Source organism: Stegodyphus dumicola, chromosome 3 (genome assembly GCF_044657685.1).
Source record: "Stegodyphus dumicola isolate Sdum_Otavi_A_Nest chromosome 3, ASM4465768v1".
In the NCBI taxonomy this organism is placed as follows: Eukaryota; Metazoa; Arthropoda; class Arachnida; order Araneae; family Eresidae; genus Stegodyphus; species Stegodyphus dumicola.
This window is the reverse complement of record NC_140770.1, coordinates 171,397,663-171,416,664: the sequence shown is the minus strand read 5'-3', so window position 1 is coordinate 171,416,664 and position 19,002 is coordinate 171,397,663. Positions and strand designations below refer to the sequence as shown.

The window sequence follows — 19,002 nt, the reverse complement described above, 5'->3', positions numbered from 1 at the left end:
TATACTCAACAAAACTAGGTTTATTAGAGTGTATTTTATTACATAGATATGTATATATGCATGTATTTAATAAAAATCAATGAAACAAAAACATCCACAAGAACTTGATGAAATTCAATACAAAATTTTAATTTTTTTTTTTTTTTTAAACAAAACATTTATTGGGTTTTTGGAAAATAATCTGATATTTTTCTTTGATTGTCATTTTTAGCATCAAATTGTTCAATGTCGTTCATTTTGTTATTCATTTCACCACTGGAATGTGTATCTAAATAACTGCGCATACATCTTATGATTTCGGATGATGTGGGAACAGGAGCTGCATTATTCATTTCATTTTCGTCATCGGAATCTGCATCAATGATATTTTTTAGGGGGCTTTGAACAAACTCCAACATGTCTTTGTTTGCCATAATTGGGGTTATTATCATCAACTACTGCAATGAATTCTTCCCATAATACAGTACGACAGTCCAATAATACAGAAACTTTCTCAAACATTTTATGAAGTGTCGGCTCACTTTCAATATCCTCCTTCTCCATTTCTTGTGGCGCCAAAGAATCGGATACTTTTGAGAATTGTGCATGACGAAAACACTTTTCATTCATTCTTGAAGTCACTGAATTCCATGCAGAGTGCAACATATGTAGATACAGAAGGAGAGCAGAGAGTTAAACTGGCCAGGTCTGGATTTGAAATTTATTCTACTTCGTGCAATGAACATTCTAAAGATGTAAAAGCCAAGACCAAAAAAACGATTGCGAGTGCAGCAAGTCTGGTTGCTGAGGCATGCAGAGGATAACATATGAACCATACTCACAGAATTTTTAGATGTTTGAGTGGCGTTTGTAGGGGTAGAAGGTGAAAGTAGTTTAGATAAACAAAACTGGCTCGTGTCACGGGCTATTCCGAGGGTATTTCAAAACCACTTTAGCCACCTTTCTACAAAACTTGAAACTACCTCTCTTTCATTTCACACCCCTCTTTAATCTCACCTGCGAGGCTGGTGTTTTCCATATTTTGTTCATTCCCAGAAAGGATATGTTGTCGTGTTAAGCGATTTTTGTTTTAGGTTTAAGAGAAACAAAATACATGAAAATATATTGTAATTTGTCAGGACCATTGTATTACTTCATGTTAACAGACATTTCATCTTATGCGTTTTCACGTTAAACGTATTTCACTATAGTTAAGTTTAACTGATGTGTTACATTTAATAACATATTATACTAATATAGAATAAAATAATAATATAGTAGACTGAATCAGGTATTTATAGTGTATTTTCTCTCTTGTATATGCAAAGGACTCTAACATCTTAGATTAATCAACAATAAAGCAATGAAAATAATATCATGTATAGCTTCAAGAAGTAGCAAAAAAACAAAAACAAAAAAGGTCTTTCCAATCAGTGCATTTCATAAGGTGGTAATGAAATAGGTCCTTGCATTTATACTAATTATTAGGACTGAAATGGGAAGACTGTACTGGCTGCTACATACTTCTTGTTCTGATTTGACATGTATTTTATAACTGATAAACAATGTCAAGATGGAAGAGAACTCGCCAAAGTAAAACATAAAACTAGCAAAGCCAGCCTTGTGTTTGGCATAATTTTAGTCAAGATTGTATCGATAGTCGAAACTTTGTCGATTTTAGTTAAAATTTTATCAATTCAGGTGCAGGTCTTTCTTCATAGAAACAAAGAAATCTGGTTACCTGTGTGCCGTCAAAACCGATAGTCTTAACTCCAAACACAAGATTATTGCTTTGCTGATTTTAATTTTATGATAAGCTATGTATTTACTTAATATTATTACTTAATATTCAAAAAATGTTTAGGTTGTATTAAAATGCAAATGATTAGAAAAACAGGTACCAAGTCATCGGATATGAAATTAATGCTGTGTAATAAAAAATATTTGTATTAATGTAATGGACTTCTTGAAAAGGAGGGAAATTAAATTTTTGTTTATTTAGTAATTACTCAAAATGTATATTATTTTTTATATATATGCAAAAAAATTATCTTACAGCACTGCCAATACATTCTGCTGCTGATTTTCTTGCAACCAAAGACCCTGATGCTGAAGAGGAACAAGAAGAAAATACGCCCATCTATGAGAAATTTGATGCATTGCTTCATGGATCTAAAGCTAAAATGTATTTATGTCTTTTGAACTAAATTAATTCTTTCATTCTTCTAAATTCATCAGCATTCATTCATTCATCTTCTAATTTCATTCATCAGCAGCCGAGCTATAAAGTCGCTGAACACTAGCAGTTCGGTCCGAGGTTTGAATCCCACGGACGGGCTGGCTGCTTGGGTGTTTTCATGATTTTCACCTTGCGTAACATGTATACAAGCCAGTTTCTCTTAGAAATGGCTCCAGGGAGGCATCCTTTTCCCTTTGGCAGATAGCCTTCAATACTTTGTCATAATCACATAAACTAAACTAAAGCAAACTCTCTTCAAAAAATTATAATGTTAGTTTTTCTTTGAATGAATTTATTGTTAAACTAAAAAAATGTAATCTTTATTTAAGAACACTTTCATTTCAATCTTTAAAGTATTTGCAGTTTTAAATCAGAATTACAATAGCCTGAAAGAGTTTGGTTCAAATTAAAATAATCTTTCATGTTAATTTTAACTTTCAGATTAGTATGACAGCAACGAGCCTCACTTCAAATTATGTCAGGTGCTTCCACTTGCTAATAAAAGAACCTTTAAATTTTTTTGTAAGGGAATAAAATTATGATGTTTTAGCAGATGAAATTACTGTAATCTTTCTAAGGGAGGAGGGATATTTTATTAATATTAGTTGTTTGTTCAATTTGAAATAATAATTTTGCTCTTAGTATTTTATTTTTACAAATATTTTTCTAGCTACATTTAAAAATAAAAACTTTGCAAGTCCATTCTGCAAGATCTGAACCCAAATTGAACTACTAGTGTTCAGAAATGTTGTCTGTTTAAGTGAGTCTAGGTTAGGTTACATAATATGTCAAAATAATTTAAAGATGGAGAATTAAAGTGTTACATACAAAATGTTTCAATAGAAGAAAATAGTGTATATTAAATGGTGTGTTTGGTGTATTTAATTATGGCAAAGCACACTAGGGCTATCTGCCTAAGAGGAGGGATGCCTTCGTGGAGGACTTTCTAAGGGAAACTGGCTCGTATACACGTTACACATGGGGAAAACCACGAAAACGCCCATGCAGCCAGCCCGTTCGCGGGATACGAACCTCGGACCGAACTACCAGTGTTCAGCTACTTTACCGCTCGGCCGCTGGTGGGTGTATATTAAATGAAACTGATGAAAAGTGAAGGCTCCAATATTATGCTGCCATATAAACTTTATTTGGCAGGATTATATTTTAGAAAGAAATGAAATTTGAATGAAGTTAAGGTTTTTTCAATATACAGGGTTATCCAAATTAAACTTCCCCAACTCAGAGGCCTGTGCAGAGTGTTGTATGGGTCATAATGTGATGAAATTTTAAAAACAGACACTTCAGATCATGCGCTCGAGATTTAGTACACAAAAAAAGTTAGTACAAGACGTTGCCGATAGGTGGCGCTGTAACACTAGTAATGGGCATATTGCAGCAACGTGACTTGCAGAAATAAAGCTTCTGCGCAACGTATCCAAAAGACGAGCCCTACAAAAGTGGAAGACAGGCCTTGCACAGGCAGTTGTTTCCAGCTCGTTGATGCACAATGGCGACTTTGAAAGACAAAGCTCTGTTAGTGAAACTTTTCTGCCAGAATGACAAGAACTTCTGTGCTGCGATAACAGCATTCCGTCGGCTGAAGATCATACGTCGAGTACCAATGACACCACGCACTCTTCGAGACATGATGAAGAAGTTTGAAAGAACGGGACAGCTGGGAATTTTGCCAGGTAGAGGACGACAGGTTGTGGAATCTGCACGCTAAGAAGACATTGCTTTGGCGGTCGTGGACCCCACTAGCCAATCACCACATGGTGTTGTCAGTATGCCAACTGTTTCTCGTGCTGTTGATATGCCCTATACGACCGTCTGGCGTGTGATACGTCGAATCCTCGGTTATTTTCCTTACAAAATCCATAGTCGTCATCAGCTGTCCGATGGGGATCCTGTAGTTCGGGAAACGTTTGTGTTGCAGTTCCTTGCCAGAATGAAAGTCGATACTGCTTGGCCCTGGAACATCCTTTGAATGGATGAGGCCCATTTTCACCTGAATGGTCAAGTGAATACGCACAACTGCTGCATTTGGGCAAGTGAATACGCACAACTGCTGCATTTGGGCAAGTGAAAACCCGCGCGCAATCCATCAAGTGCCCTTGAAACCTCCAAAGGTTATTGTATATTGCGGTTTCACTGCAACATTCGTCATTGAGCCTTATTTTTTTGAAGAGGTGACTCCACCAGGGTTCAAAACCTGCTCTGTCACAGGAAAACGGTACTAGGACATGTTGACAATGTTTGTGATCCCTGAACTGCAACAATGTGGCCACCTCCAGGACACGATATTTATGCAGGATGGTGCACCTCCCCATATTCTTCGTGGCTTCTGGTGTTATAACAACATAAGATTACAACAACGATATTCAACAGGTGTTACGGACAACTTTTACCAATGCACGTGTGATCAGCCGCTGTTTCCCTACAGCTTGGCCTTCCTGCTCGCCTGATCTCACGCCATGCAACTTTTGGTTATGGGGAATCTTAAAGGATCGGGTCTACCGAGAACACCCAGCAACCTTGGCACATCCTGAAAGACGCAATTATTCGACATGTTCGTGGAATTAATGTGGACTTACTGTGTTCCACTGTGGAACACACTGCTTTGCGAATGTAAAGAATTGTAGAGAACCACGGCACACATATGGTACATCTGTAGAATGTCTTGTTGATCTGCAGCGCCACCTATTGGCAACTTCTTGTACTAATTTTTTTGTTTAATAAATCTCGAGCGCATGATCTGAAGTGTCTGTTTTTAAAATTTCATCACATTATGACCCATACAACTCTCTGCACAGGCCTCTGAGTTGGGGAAGTTTAATTTGGATAACCCTGTACATACGATAAAATTCCAATTATGTAGATGACTTGTTATCTTTTTATATCTGTCTTTTAGTATGGTTTTTGTCATTGTATCTCATTCATTATATTAATCATTTATTCATTTTCAGTATGGTACATATTTAAAAAATTTAAATTTAAAATTTGATTTAAAAATCTAAATAAGTTTGTACATTAATTGGCTTATAATGTTTGATAACTGTATAATCTAGAAGTTAATAGAGAAGAAGTTGCATATTGTATGAAATTCTGTTAAATGGTGAATCATTAATAGAGAAATAATTTTAAACTGGTTTTCAATTAATCTGTGTATTATTTATCTTGGAATAATTTTATCATTTTATTTTCCAATGTTAGAAAAGTGTCTTGGTTTAATTTTAACTGAATAGAAATAGGTTCAGGATTTTATTTTGTGGAAATGAAAAAGTCATTAATTTTAGCACTCTAAATATGAAAACAGGTGTGTAATATTTATGGTTTTAAAATTAGAAAAATAAAAAAATAATTTTTATATTTTATTTGAACTGAAATGAATTTCACTCCCCGTCCAGAATTTAAATTTTTTCTCAGGCATGCAATCTTTATTTAAATAAGATATGAAAAAAAAAAAATTTTTCTTTCACTTGCATTACAATGAATGTGGATTTGGACCACCAGAATAATTAATTGTATCTGTAGTTTCTTGAAAATTTAAAAATATTTCTGTTGGTGTTTGAATGATGTATTCTCAAATAATATGCATATACAAAGATCTGTTTGATGTTCATTTTTTAAAACATTTTTATTTATTTTTTATTTATTTATTTATTTATTTTGGTTTTTGGTGGTGTTGAGAGTACTATGTAGTAGGAAACATGGTTGCCTACTAAAAAACATACTTGATATAAGTGAAACATTAGTTTTAATGATATTTTCCTTGACCTTAACAAATAACAACTAAATGAGCAGAGCTTATCAACTAATGACATGTAAGAAAAAAATATGATGAATAACTGGTGATTAACTTGACTGGTATACATTTAACAATGGTAACTGCTACATTATTTCAATAGAGTCTGCTTTGCCATTGCATTAGGTCGTCAGGTATTTGACTACAGTTCTATGCAATACTTCATATAAATGCTGTTCAGGCACTTTTCTAAATTCCTTTTTATGCTGTAGTCTTTGACAGCTATATTCCAAGTTTCTATGCATCAAATCACACCACCACATTGGAGAGGCTACAGGCCACATCAATAACCAGGATGACACATATCCCGGATGGCCACATCAGAATTATATACAGTCTTTACACATTTTTCTTAGCTTCTGTGGGATTATATACAATACTGAGCTCTTCAGTACTGTGTAGACACAAGTGGGGGATGCAGATTTCTCAACATTTTTATTTTGTTTGAAGTATTTTATAAATTATGATAAAGTTCATAAAGTCTGTTTGGCTTGAGGAATTTTTGTGGTAACTTTGAAGGATTTATATATATTGGATTAAGGGAAACTTGTAAATTTGCATTACATCCGGTAGGTCTTGCATGGGCGTTGAACCTGAAATAAAGCTATGCGTAATTTTTACTGCAAAGATGTTGTTGATTAAGCAAGTTTTTTTTAATAATATTTTCATAGTAACTATTCTGTATCACTTTATTTTCACTGCTTTTAATAATTTATGTAATTATTTTATTTTAAAGGGATAAAGTAGTAAGCATGGAATTCATGAGGAAATACGTACATTTAGCGAAAGCTGTCAAACCTACATTAACTCCTGAAGCTTGTGAACGTCTGTCAGAAGAATATACTAAGCTTCGTGCATTTGATTCTCAGAATTCTGATATTGCTAGAGTAAGTAAAATATTATCAAAAATTGCAACTTCAGAATGCATTTAATACAATGAAACTTTTTATAGCAGTCACACATCTTCTTTTTCTTCACAAGCACAACAGCTCCTTACAGGCCTTGGCTGCCTCAACCATGCACTTCTTCCTGTGTCTTCAATCTGCAGCGACTCCTGTCTAGTTTATAAGTTTGATGTCATCTAATCATCTAGTTGTTTAACTCGGATTCCCTCAGTTTTTTAAATGTCCAGATGTGAGATTATCTTCTAGGCTTCACCATACATGTCCCAGCCATCTTAATCTAGTACTATTGATGATTTTTTTTTTTTTTTTTTTTTTTTTTTTTTTTTTTTTTTTTTTTTCAGATGCTTATAAAGCCTGTACAGTTAAAAGTTGTACCTTGCTCTCCAATGTCTTTCTTCTAGTACTGGTCCAAAAATTGCTCTAAAGTCTTTTCTTTCAGACATGGCCATTGAGCATTGTATGTCTTTATTTAAAGTCCACGTTTCAATTCCATAAAGTAAAATGAGTAGTATTGGTGCCTTATATGTTCGTATCTTTGTTTTGCGACTTATAATATTAGATCTTAATTGTCTTCTTAGCCCAAAGAAGCATTTATGAGTCATTTTACTTCTACTATCAATTTCTGCTCTTAACTTATTTTTGTCATTAATTATAGTGCCAATCTATTTAAATTCCTCAACACTTTCAAAGGTTAAGAATTACACATTTAGAAGTAACCAATATTTCTTAGAATGTAATTAAATACAGTAAGTCTTGTATAAGGCAACCATCCACATTTCCAAATAGTTTTTGTCTTCCATAGAGGTAGTCATCTTAGAGAAGCTAATTATTGGTTAGAAATATTATTGATTTACATGATAGATTCATCTTATCATGTAAATCAATAATATTTCTAACTAAATAATGTTGTAATATGTTGTATAATTTTATTGTATAATGTTGTATAATTTAATAATATAATAAATAATGTTGTTGTTAATATGTAATATGTTGTTGGAGTCTCTCAAACAAAAGTGCTGATGTAGATGTGCAGTGCCCCCCCCCCAAAAAAAAAAATTGGCAGTTACTGAGCCAATTTAGGTTTGGCCACTACTACGGCCGGAAGTGGTGGCCACTTTATTGTGTTAACACCGAACAGGTGGATCACCATTACCTATTATGAAGGGGCAGACAAATACAACCATGCCTTCTCCATGATTTGAACCCAGCCCCTTCGGTACCACAATATTCTCTCCTAAACACTATGCAGTCCGAGTGGCGACATGTGGTGTATAAGTTTATTAATACTATCATGTATAAATTCTTCATGAAGAATAATGCAACAACATAAAAGTTTTAGCAAACTACTTATTTTGTACTTAATTTTCTTAACTACTACAAGTAAATCTATTTTTAAATATGAAAGTTAGATTTATTCCCCAATAACCTCCCACCAAAAAAGCATACAAAACTTTAAATTATGAATTTTTGTAGCCATTTCAAATGCACCAATGAATCATACAGTGAAATTTGCTTACTTGATTTTTCTTTGCTGGCTGCTATCCGATTTCTAATTTTCAAAGTTTTCAAGTATTTTTCAATATCATCTGTTTATTTGTTTGGTGGTCTTTCTTTAGCTCGGGATCCCTCAGGTTTTTTTAAATGTCAAGATCCTAGTGGAATTATCTTCTGAGCTACTTCAAATATGGCACAGCCATCTTAATCTACAAGGGCTATTCAGAAAGTAAGATGAAGGTATGCAGTCCGAGTGGCGACATGCGGTGTATAAGTTTATTAATACTATTATGTATAAATTCTTCATGAAGAATAATGCAACAAAATAAAAGTTTTAGCAAACTACTTATTTTGTACTTAATTTTCTTAATTACTAGTAGCGTCTGACGTCGCTAGGTGCACGCCGATCACTTATATTTTGGTGTCTGCATGCTCTCGGCGTTCATTCATCATAACGAGAACATTTACACGCTGCCCATTTTTCCGATATTCAAATTTAAAATGTGCATGCACTTGAAAATCCCACCAGATGTGAGGTGCGGTCTGATACGGTTTTTGTTGGCAAAAAAACCTAAAACCTATGTAAATTTATCGGCAAATACGTGAAGTGTACGGAAGCAACGTAATGAATGAAAGTTCAATCAGTTTAAAAATGGCCGAACTAACGTTTAAGATGAAGAGAAGAGTGGATGCCCTAGCAATGTAACTGACGAACTGGTCACTAAAATGATGAAATATTCATGAAAACCTCCGTTTCACAATAATGGAGCTTTCGCTTAGTTTTCCACAAGTTTCACGGACTTTGTTGTTTGAAATTGTCACACAAAAGCTAGGCTACCGCAAATTTTGTGCGAGATGGGTGCCGAAATTGCTTACAGACCACCATAAAGGTCAGCAAATGGGAGCAGCTTTGACAGTTCTGGAGGCCTACGACAGACATGGTGATTCATTACTGAATTGAATCATAACTGGTGACGAGATGTGGGTGACACACGTGAATTGCGATACAAAATTACAGTCCATGCAGTAGGGGCACACAAGTTCCCTCAAAAGACCAAAAAAATGTTGGCAAACCTTGTCACCAAAGAAGGTGACTGTGTTTTTGGATAGGCAAAGTGGGCTTCTGATTGATTTTCTCGAACGTGGTGCCACAATAATTTCTGAGCAGTACTTGTCAAACTTTGCGCAACCTTAAGAGAGCAGTTCAAAACTAGCATGGAGAAAAGTTGACGTCCAAAATTTTGTTTTTGCACGATAATGCTCAACCTCACACGGCAAACTGCACTCAAGAACTCCTTAATTCATTCAAATGGTAGGTTTTCCCTCATCCGCCCTATAGTCCTGATCTTGCACCTAGTGATTTTCATTTGTTTCCAAGAATGAAGAACTGGCTAGCAACACAGCGCTTTGATGACGCAAGGAGCTACGGGTGCGCGTCACTAAGTGGCTGAGATCGCAGGCGGCAGAATTCTATAACGAAAGAATTTCAAAAAGCTTGTCCACTGCTATGATAAGTGCCTCCATTTGTTTGGTGACTATGCAGAAAAGTAGAATTTTAGTCGCTCTTTCTGATGAATATAGTAATTTTTTTCCTTGTACTTATTTTCTTTTTAATTCCAAAATGTTTCTTACTTTCTGAATAGCCTATGTATTTCTACAGATGAGCTGTGTTATTTGTGGCTGCCTATAAAGCCTATACAGTTCAAAGTTACACCTTGCTGTCCAGTCTCCCTCTTCCTGCACTGGGTCAAAAATTGCTATGAGGGTTTTTCTCTCAAACATGTCCATTGAGCTTTGTGTGTCTATATTTAAAGTTCACATTTCATTGGCTTAAAGTAAAACAAATAGTATAAGACTGTTCTGAAGCAGTTTGAATATCAAAAATAAATCCAACGTATTTTTATGATTTTGCATGTTTGATTTATTAGCATGTTTATCACATTTTTGAGTTTACAAAAAATTACTCCCATTAACCAGAATTTTCAATTTGCATATCATTCCACTCAGACAAATAAACACTTTTTAAACATCTTAATTGTAATGAATTATTTTTTTATGAATAATCTATTTCCTTTCCACCCTAAGCATTAATATGCAAAATTACCGTTATCTGTTCCTTATATTATTAGTATCGTGCACATTTGAACCCTTGAACGTGAACCATTTAGTGTTGCATTTCTCAATCTGTGGTGCTCTCAGCCTGCCTTTGTGGTCTTCCTAGATCTCCAAAAACTTAAAAAATAAAATTAAGATTAACTGCATGTGTGTTGTTCTCTCTTCATGAGTCATAAATTTAAAGATCGTTTCGTTTCAGGAGTCAAGGTTGGGAGAGCATTAGAATTTCAAATCAAAATTTCAGGAGTTCACAGAACATTTATTAACGATAAACTTATATTACTTATATTACTTCCGCCTATAGCGGCCATGAAACATAATCAAGCATCAAATAAATATGACATGCGTCATTCTTCATGTTCAAGCGTCAAGTGAAATATTTTTCATCGGCGCGCATCAAGAGCGCCACCTATCTACCAAAAAGACGGAACATACTCCGCCCCGTTGAACATTGGTTCATTACAACATTATTATAAAGATCTTCAATTTTAGATTTAAACAAGTTTTCCAAAAGTTCAACAGTATATCATATAAAATTAAAATGCATAATGACAAATTTAAATTGAATAACAACATTAAATTTAGCACAAAATTTTACAAATAAAACATACTTACAATCTCTAGAAGGAAAACAAAATAATGAAACTGCTAAATTACCATAATCCACAATTGTGGTCCATTCTCTGAATCTGAAACATAATTGAATAAATAATAATAATAAAGACACAAAGTATGAATATACAATTAATTTTTTTTTTTTTTTTTTTTTTTTTTTTTTTTTTTTTTTTGAGTCTTATTCACTTAATGGTAAGCGGGAAAGTTTATGTATAGGACGCTTCATTTCGCCCAATAAAGTTTTTAGTTTCACAACACGAATTTTTCCATCAGCACCAGGATATAGTTCAATTACTCGTCCAAGTCGCCACTTTAATGGAGGCAAATTTTCGTCCTTTATCAAGACTAAGTCATTGAGGGCTAAATTTGGTTTATCCCTCAACCATTTGGTACGCCCTTGTAATTGTGAAAGATAATCTCTAGACCAACGTTTCCAAAAGCTCTGGAAAATTTGCTGTGTCAATTTCCATCTTTCAGCAGGGGTTAGCTTATTATTTGTAAGATCAGGTTCAGGAATTGCTGTTAATGTAGTCCCAATTAGGAAATTTCCAGGTGTTAAAGGATTAAAATCTTCAGGGTCAGATGAGATGGAAACTATTGGCCTGGAATTCAAACACTCCTCGATCTGTGTAATTAAGGTGTGAAATTCTTCGTATGTCAGAACCTGGGTCCCAATAGTCCGCTTTAAGTGAATCTTCATTTGTTTCACTCCAGCCTCCCAAAGGCCTCCAAAGTGAGGGGCAGCAGGAGGATTGAAGATCCATTGAATATTTTCACCGCTCAGGTAGTTTTGAAATGCTTCTTTAGAGGAAAGTGTAGCTTTGTATCTTCTTAATTCTCGATCAGCCCCAACAAAGTTGGTTCCTCTATCGGAAAAGATTTTCTTGGGTTTTCCTCTACGTGACACAAATCTTTTCAGAGATGCTAGGAATGCTTCAGTTGTTAGATCACTGACCACTTCTAGGTGAATGGCCTTTGTGGTGAAGCATATGTAAAGGCAAACGTAACATTTATATCTTGTTCCTCCTCTTCCTTTCCTAGCTTTAATTAAAAAGGGGCCTGCAAAATCTAGTCCTGTATTCGAGAATGTTCTATCCGGCAATATGCGAGAAGCAGGTAGGTCGCCCATTATCTGACTGGATGTGCTTGTTCGATTTTTAAAACATTTTATACATTTCCAAATTATTTTTCTTACAATTTCTCGGCCATTAACGATCCAATATTTCTGTCGCAGAGCAGATAATGTTAATGTGGCTCCTCCGTGAAGGTTCACTTCGTGAAAGTGTTTGACTATCAATTCAGTAACTTGGTGACTTTTGGGAAGAATGATTGGATACTTTGTGTTTTCTGAAAGATTCGAGTTACAGAGTCTACCACCGACTCTAAGGATTTCTTCTCTATCAAGAAAAGGATTTAATTTCAGGATTTTACTGCTGAGATTCAATTTCTTCCCTGCTTTCAAAAGTCTAATTTCTTCTCTAAATTCGGAATTTTGCATGATTTTAAAAATCAAATTGCTTGCCTTATCCAATTCTTGAACTGTTAAAAAACCCTTGAGTTTTAAAGATATAGGTTTAATATTGTGGCAGAATCTTAAACACCATGCAGTTACGCGTTTCAATTTTTTCCAGGATGAAAACCTGGATGTCAATTCAAATTCAGCCTCTTGGCTAATAACAGAACATACAGTAGTTTGACGCTGTTCTACCTGTACCTCTTCCACCATAGGCTCGATCAAAGAATCAAAAGGTGATGAAGGTACATTTTTCTCTTTTAACCACACTGGTCCATTGAACCAAAGTTTATTTTCCACTAGATCAGAAGCTCTTAATCCACGTGAAACTATGTCAGCCGGATTGTCATTTCCCTTACAGTATTTCCATTGCGAAGGTGATACAACATCTTGTATTTCACGTACACGATTAGCAACAAAGGGTTTCCATTTATCAGCGGTACCTTTGATCCAGTGAAGAACGATTTTAGAGTCACTAAAACAAAATACATTATCTTCTTAGATATTAAATAATTTCCTTAAATATTTAACTATTCTTGCGGCAATAATGGCTCCCATAAGTTCTAAGCGAGGCAAGGTTATTTTTTTTAAGTGGGGATACACTGCTCTCTGAAAGAACAAAAGACGTACAGCAAGAATCAGGATCACGAAAATATGCAACAGCTCCATATCCCTTGGGGCTGGCGTCACAAAAGACAAAAAGCTCTATTTTATCGAAATTTACACATTCATCATTTAATATGTATTTTCTAGGAACACACAAGTTGAGAATAACTTCAATTTCAAAGTACCAAGTTTTAAATTTTTCACTCAAATAACTCGGCAAAATTGTGTCCCAATCAATACCCAATTCCCATAATTCTTGTAATAAGAATTTTATTCTGATAACAAAGGGTGCAATGAATCCAACTGGGTCATAAATTTTTGCCACAATCTGTAATACCTTTCGCTTTGTAACGTGTTTCCAGTCAACTGGTTGTAAAAGTTCTTGTACATCTAATTTCAATGTATCCTCATCCAAATCCCAAATTATTCCCAGCACTTTTAACGTTTTCTTATCCAAATTATCTTCCTTATTAATTAAACCAATATCTTGCCAATGATTTTTTAAAGATACGGAATTTGATTCAAATTTTCTTAAGTTCATACCAGCGTCTTGAAGAATTTTAACTGCATCAGTTGATAATGAGAAAACTTCTTCAACGGAGTCTGCTCCATGGATAAGGTCATCAACATATAAGGACTTATTTAACATGTCAACAGCTTTGCTATATTTCTTTTCATAACCCTTAATATGATGTTTGATAGTGGCGGACAAAATAAACGGACTTGTTGTCATTCCAAACGGCACTCGGCACATTCGGAAAACCTTAAAGCCTAAACTATTGTCACTATCGTCGTAAGAATGGTCAAACCACAAGAACCTTAAAAAATTTCTATCTTCACTATCAATTTGAATTTGGTGAAAAGCCTTCTCTATGTCTGCACAAAATGCAACTTTATGTACGCGAAATTTTAAAATTATATCCAACAAGTTAGGATTTAAATTAGGGCCTGATACCAAACATTCATTTAACGATTTAGCTCCTTCAGACTTAGAAGAGACATCATAAACTATTCTTATTCTTGTTGTTACTTTTCCTTCACGTATAACGGGCCTATGAGGCATATAATAACAGTTAGGTTCATTTTCAACAAACTTACATTGTTCAACAATCCCCCTTTCAACTTGTTCTCTAATTATATTATCATATTCATTATATAGGAAATCATTTCCCTGTAATTTATGCTTTAGTCCTAGAAATCGTTGTTTAGCAACGAAAAAATTATCAGCGAGTTGTGATTTATTGTCCTTCCAAAAGAGTTTTGTTTCGTATCTGCCGTTATTAAATTTTAAACTGTCGTTAAAATGCTTAATAGTATCCAAATCAGTTTCCAAAAATGTTTTGTTTCATTTTCAATTCCTAGCGAATCCAATTTCCAAAATGACTGCAAATCAAATGTGTTTCCTTCAACGGCAGATAAAAACAATGCATTAATTCGAGTATTATTATTTTTTACTTTACCCATCACTGTGTATCCAAATATGGTCGGTACTATAAACAAACCATCATTTATCATTGAATTACTTCCTGTTTGTATATACCAGAAATGCTCCGCGCCAAGCAGAATATTTATGTTCTCATTAACGGGACTTGTATCCGAAAGTTCCAAGCCCTTTTTAGTCATAAATTCTTTAATGTTTTGACATGTTGATGGCGCCTGGAAGTTTATTGATGATATTAATTCTATCCCGATAGCTTCTACAACAAGGCAGCGATCATCGTTTTTATTTTTTATTTTTAGACTATATACATCAAATTCTTGCGAGTTACCACGCTGATTTCCAAACGAATAAATTGTTAGAAATTCTTTTCTAATGACTTGCAATTCTAAATCGCGCGCTAACTTGTGGGTGATGAAGTTTCGTTCACTACCTGAATCAATTAATAATCTTACGATTCTCGATTTATTTTTGCTTTGAGCAATAACAGAACATGTCTGTAAAAGCACACTATTTTCAGGTTTTAGAGTGTTACAGTGGGAAGTAGATACTAAAGTTTTATTTTGCGTATCTGCGGAGTTAACATCTTCCATTTCTTTCGATTTCAAACGGCAGAAAAGTTTATTATGATTTTTGTCGTTACAATTTTCGCATGGTTGTATTTTTGAATGACAAAACGCCGACAAATGTTTTAGAAAGCATCTGTAACAGCGACCTTCATGTTTCAATTTCTTTCGTTTTTGTTCGTCGGAAAATTTCAAACATCCGGCAGATGTATGTTCGTTTGATTTGCAGAATATGCAAAACATTTTTATCGATGTGTTAAAAGTAGAAGCTTGTGATTTGACTTTATAATTTTTGAACCCTTGTTTAGGATTAACCCCTGTGTATTTATTACCTTTTGAGCTATTAATCAAAATACTTGCTTCTCGGCATTCAGTTTCTATTTTAATGAACTCTATTAATTCACTTACTTCTATATTTTGGTTAGATGTTCTTTTCCTTTGGAATTCAAGAGCTAAATCTTCAGGTAACAATTTAAGGATTATTGGGTTCAATAACTGTCCGTATGAACCGCTAGTAACATCTAAACTACTTAAATTTCTAACGCAGATTTGTAACTGATCATAGAGCTTTCTTAACTCAAAAACATTTGAAGAACTTTTAACTGGTTCTAACTGTAACAACATCTGCATGAATTTTGATATAATAACATCTTTACGACCAAACCTCTCTTCTAAACTTTTAATACATAGATCATAATTTTCTTCAGATAAAGCATAACCAGAAACACAATTATATGCTGAACCAGATAATAAACTTTTCAAATATGTAAACTTATCTATTTTAGATAAACTTGGATTAGAATGAATAGCATTATCATACGAATTAAAGAATTCGAGCCATTTACTGGGATCACCAGCAAATTTTTCAATGTTTAATTTAGGTAACTTTACTGAAGCACTACTTGTAACAACATTATTACCATTCAGAGTACTACTAATACTATTACTAGTTGTAATTATACTTCTTTCAACAACTTCATTACTGTTAATTTTCTTTACTTTACTAACAATCTTAGCTTTAAACGTTATAATTTTTTCATCATATTCTTCACATACAAGTAGTTTGTTATATTCTTTTTCATCAATTATGAGAGCATCGATCATTGAGTCAAGAGTTTTAAGTTTCTCATGGTATTCAATTAACAATTCATATGATGAATTTAAATCTTCTAGATGTTCTTTACTTAATTCTTCCGATAATAATTTCTCAAGTTTATTTAGAAGTGTAGTAACTTTACTACGTACAATAGCACGTTTCTTTTTCTCTTTTGCTAAATCATCCATTATGTTTCGTTTTCAAAGATTGATACCAAGAACAAATAAATCAAATTTCTTACCTTTCAAAAGGTAATTCCCCTTGTCCCGGGTTTCGGCACCAGAAAAATGTGTGTTGTTCTCTCTTCATGAGTCATAAATTCAAAGATCGTTTCGTTTCAGGAGTCAAGGTTGGGAGAGCATTAGAATTTCAAATCAAAATTTCAAGAGTTCACAGAACATAGAAATAACATTTATTAACGATAAACTTATATTACTTATATTACTTCCGCCTGTAGCGGCCATGAAACATAATCAAGCATCAAATAAATATGACATGCGTCATTCTTCGTGTTCAAGCGTCAAGTGAAATATTTTTCATCGGCGCGCATCAAGAGCGCCACCTATCTACCAAAAAGACGGAACAGCATGTATCACACTATAGCTAAAAAGCTCAAGAGTTTGAAAATTATACATAGCAATTGTTTGTCATTTTTTCTTCCAAGACTGGTATTTTATTAAATTTATTACTATTGTCATATCTATGAACTTCTCATTCTATTCAACTAAAAAGAATTTAAAGCACTGTGACTTTGTACAAGCATACGTCCAGACATAGAATAGAGTTGCAAGCATTGGCAGGCTAATCCATCTCATTAATGTGAGTACCAACATTTATTTCATTTTTAATTAACAAGGTAAAGATTATCTAAACTCCAATATCCTCGATTTTTTAAAAATGAATATAAATTTGCTTCTTTTATTTTATCTGTCTCTCTTGCACTCAATACAAATATAAAATTAAATTAATTTTAGTTAACTATAAAAGTATACTGGTAGTAACAGATGAAAAAAATATTTTTGAAGGGAGGCAAGTGTAATGTGGTTGGCAGAATATTCTAATTCATAAAAATGGTCTGCATTTAAAAAACAATTTGAGGAATACTGTTTTAATGAATATTGAGTAATAACAGACCCATCATTAACATTTATATGTAAATTTTCCTGTAAAAAGATTCTGTTAAAACAGTTCTGGAATGATATAAATCATTTTCAAAAAACTATTTCCTGCACAATACTATAAAATAAACTGTATTGCATATAAATGTAAAATTTATGTCGCATATTTTTTGGGGGGTTGAAGATACATATCTTGCAAATTAATTAAAAATCTTAAAAATATATTTACTGAAATTAAAATGCTTTGGTAGTCACAAATGAAGTGTATTTTTTATTCTTCATAGAAGGGAATGTTATATTGCCCGTTTTGATGCTTATTATGGTTTAAAAAATAATGGTCAAATTTAGAGCAGATCTCCATGGGGAGAGTTCACTGTATATTGAACATAATAAATTTGCTGTTAGGCAATCATCTCCACGGAAGACCAAATCATCTGGAGTCGTGGATGGTTGATTTTCTTAGGAAAACTTCATTGTATTTATAAAATGCTTTACTCTAAATTATTTTCTTTGTAGACCCAACCAGTCACTCCCAGGTCTCTTGAAACTTTAATTCGTCTCTCAACTGCTCATGCTAAAGCCCGCATGTCAAACACAGTAAGTCTTAAAGATGCTCAAGCAGCTATTGATTTAGTACAATTTGCATACTTCAAGAAGGTTATGGAAAAGGAAAAGAAAAGAAGACGTCATGAAGATAGTTCAAGTGAAGAAGATGATTATGATGACAGTCACAAAAAGAAGTAATATATATTCTAATCATAATTTTTCTATTCGAGAAAATCTTGCTTATGATATTTAACTGGATAACTGTGCTGTGATTAAAAATGCCTATATAATATTGTCATTTGGCTTCTAAAAGAGATGTGCTGTGCAAATTCATGTAAAGGAAACCGAAGAACTAGTTAAAAAACAGGGTTAATTTCCAAAAGTTTAAATAAAATTTATTTTTTAACTAAAAGAAATATATTAAAACAATAATTAATCAAAAGTGTCAGAAATTAATATGATGTGATTTATTCTTCACTGCCTCTGATAAATTAAATTTTCTTTTAATCAAATATTTTCAGCACCTGAGCTTTTTTCTTCAGGAACATCTATGCTCTATGTTTTTGCTAAAATAAAAAGGCTGTTATTTATATATTGCTTGAGATTAGCTGGGAGATCTGTGTAAATTTTGTTTTAGAACTTGCACAGCTTTTTCTTAAATTGTGTGATTATTTTAGTGGACAGATTTTCCATACTTGCACATTATCTCATTGACTGTCAAACTGTTGCCAAGTTGTTAATTATATTTTTATATTTATTACTTTTGGAATATTTGATCAAACTGGTTATTTAAAGTATTAATCTCAAAAAATTAATTCATATTGATGTATATTAACTTACATATTCAGTGTGACAAATTTTTTAAAAGAAAGCATATGATGCTTATTCAAAAGTAAAGCAGAGGATATCTGCGCTAACTTTCGCTATCTCTGCAATTCCAAGTAAACACAAAGGGAACATTTTATTA

General features: G+C 33.4%; 1 protein-coding gene across 2 annotated transcripts in view; it reads left to right on the top strand.

The window, feature by feature from the left end:
* Mcm3 (minichromosome maintenance 3) overlaps positions 1–19,002 on the top strand; it is a 119,752-nt gene that overhangs the window by 90,570 nt on the left and 10,180 nt on the right. For both annotated transcript variants that reach the window (XM_085813616.1, XM_035355092.2), the window contains exons 13-15: positions 2,038–2,164; positions 6,760–6,910; positions 18,006–18,229. In XM_085813616.1, the coding sequence (XP_085669742.1) occupies positions 2,038–2,164; positions 6,760–6,910; positions 18,006–18,229 (502 nt within the window). The remainder of the gene's footprint in view (positions 1–2,037; positions 2,165–6,759; positions 6,911–18,005; positions 18,230–19,002) is intronic.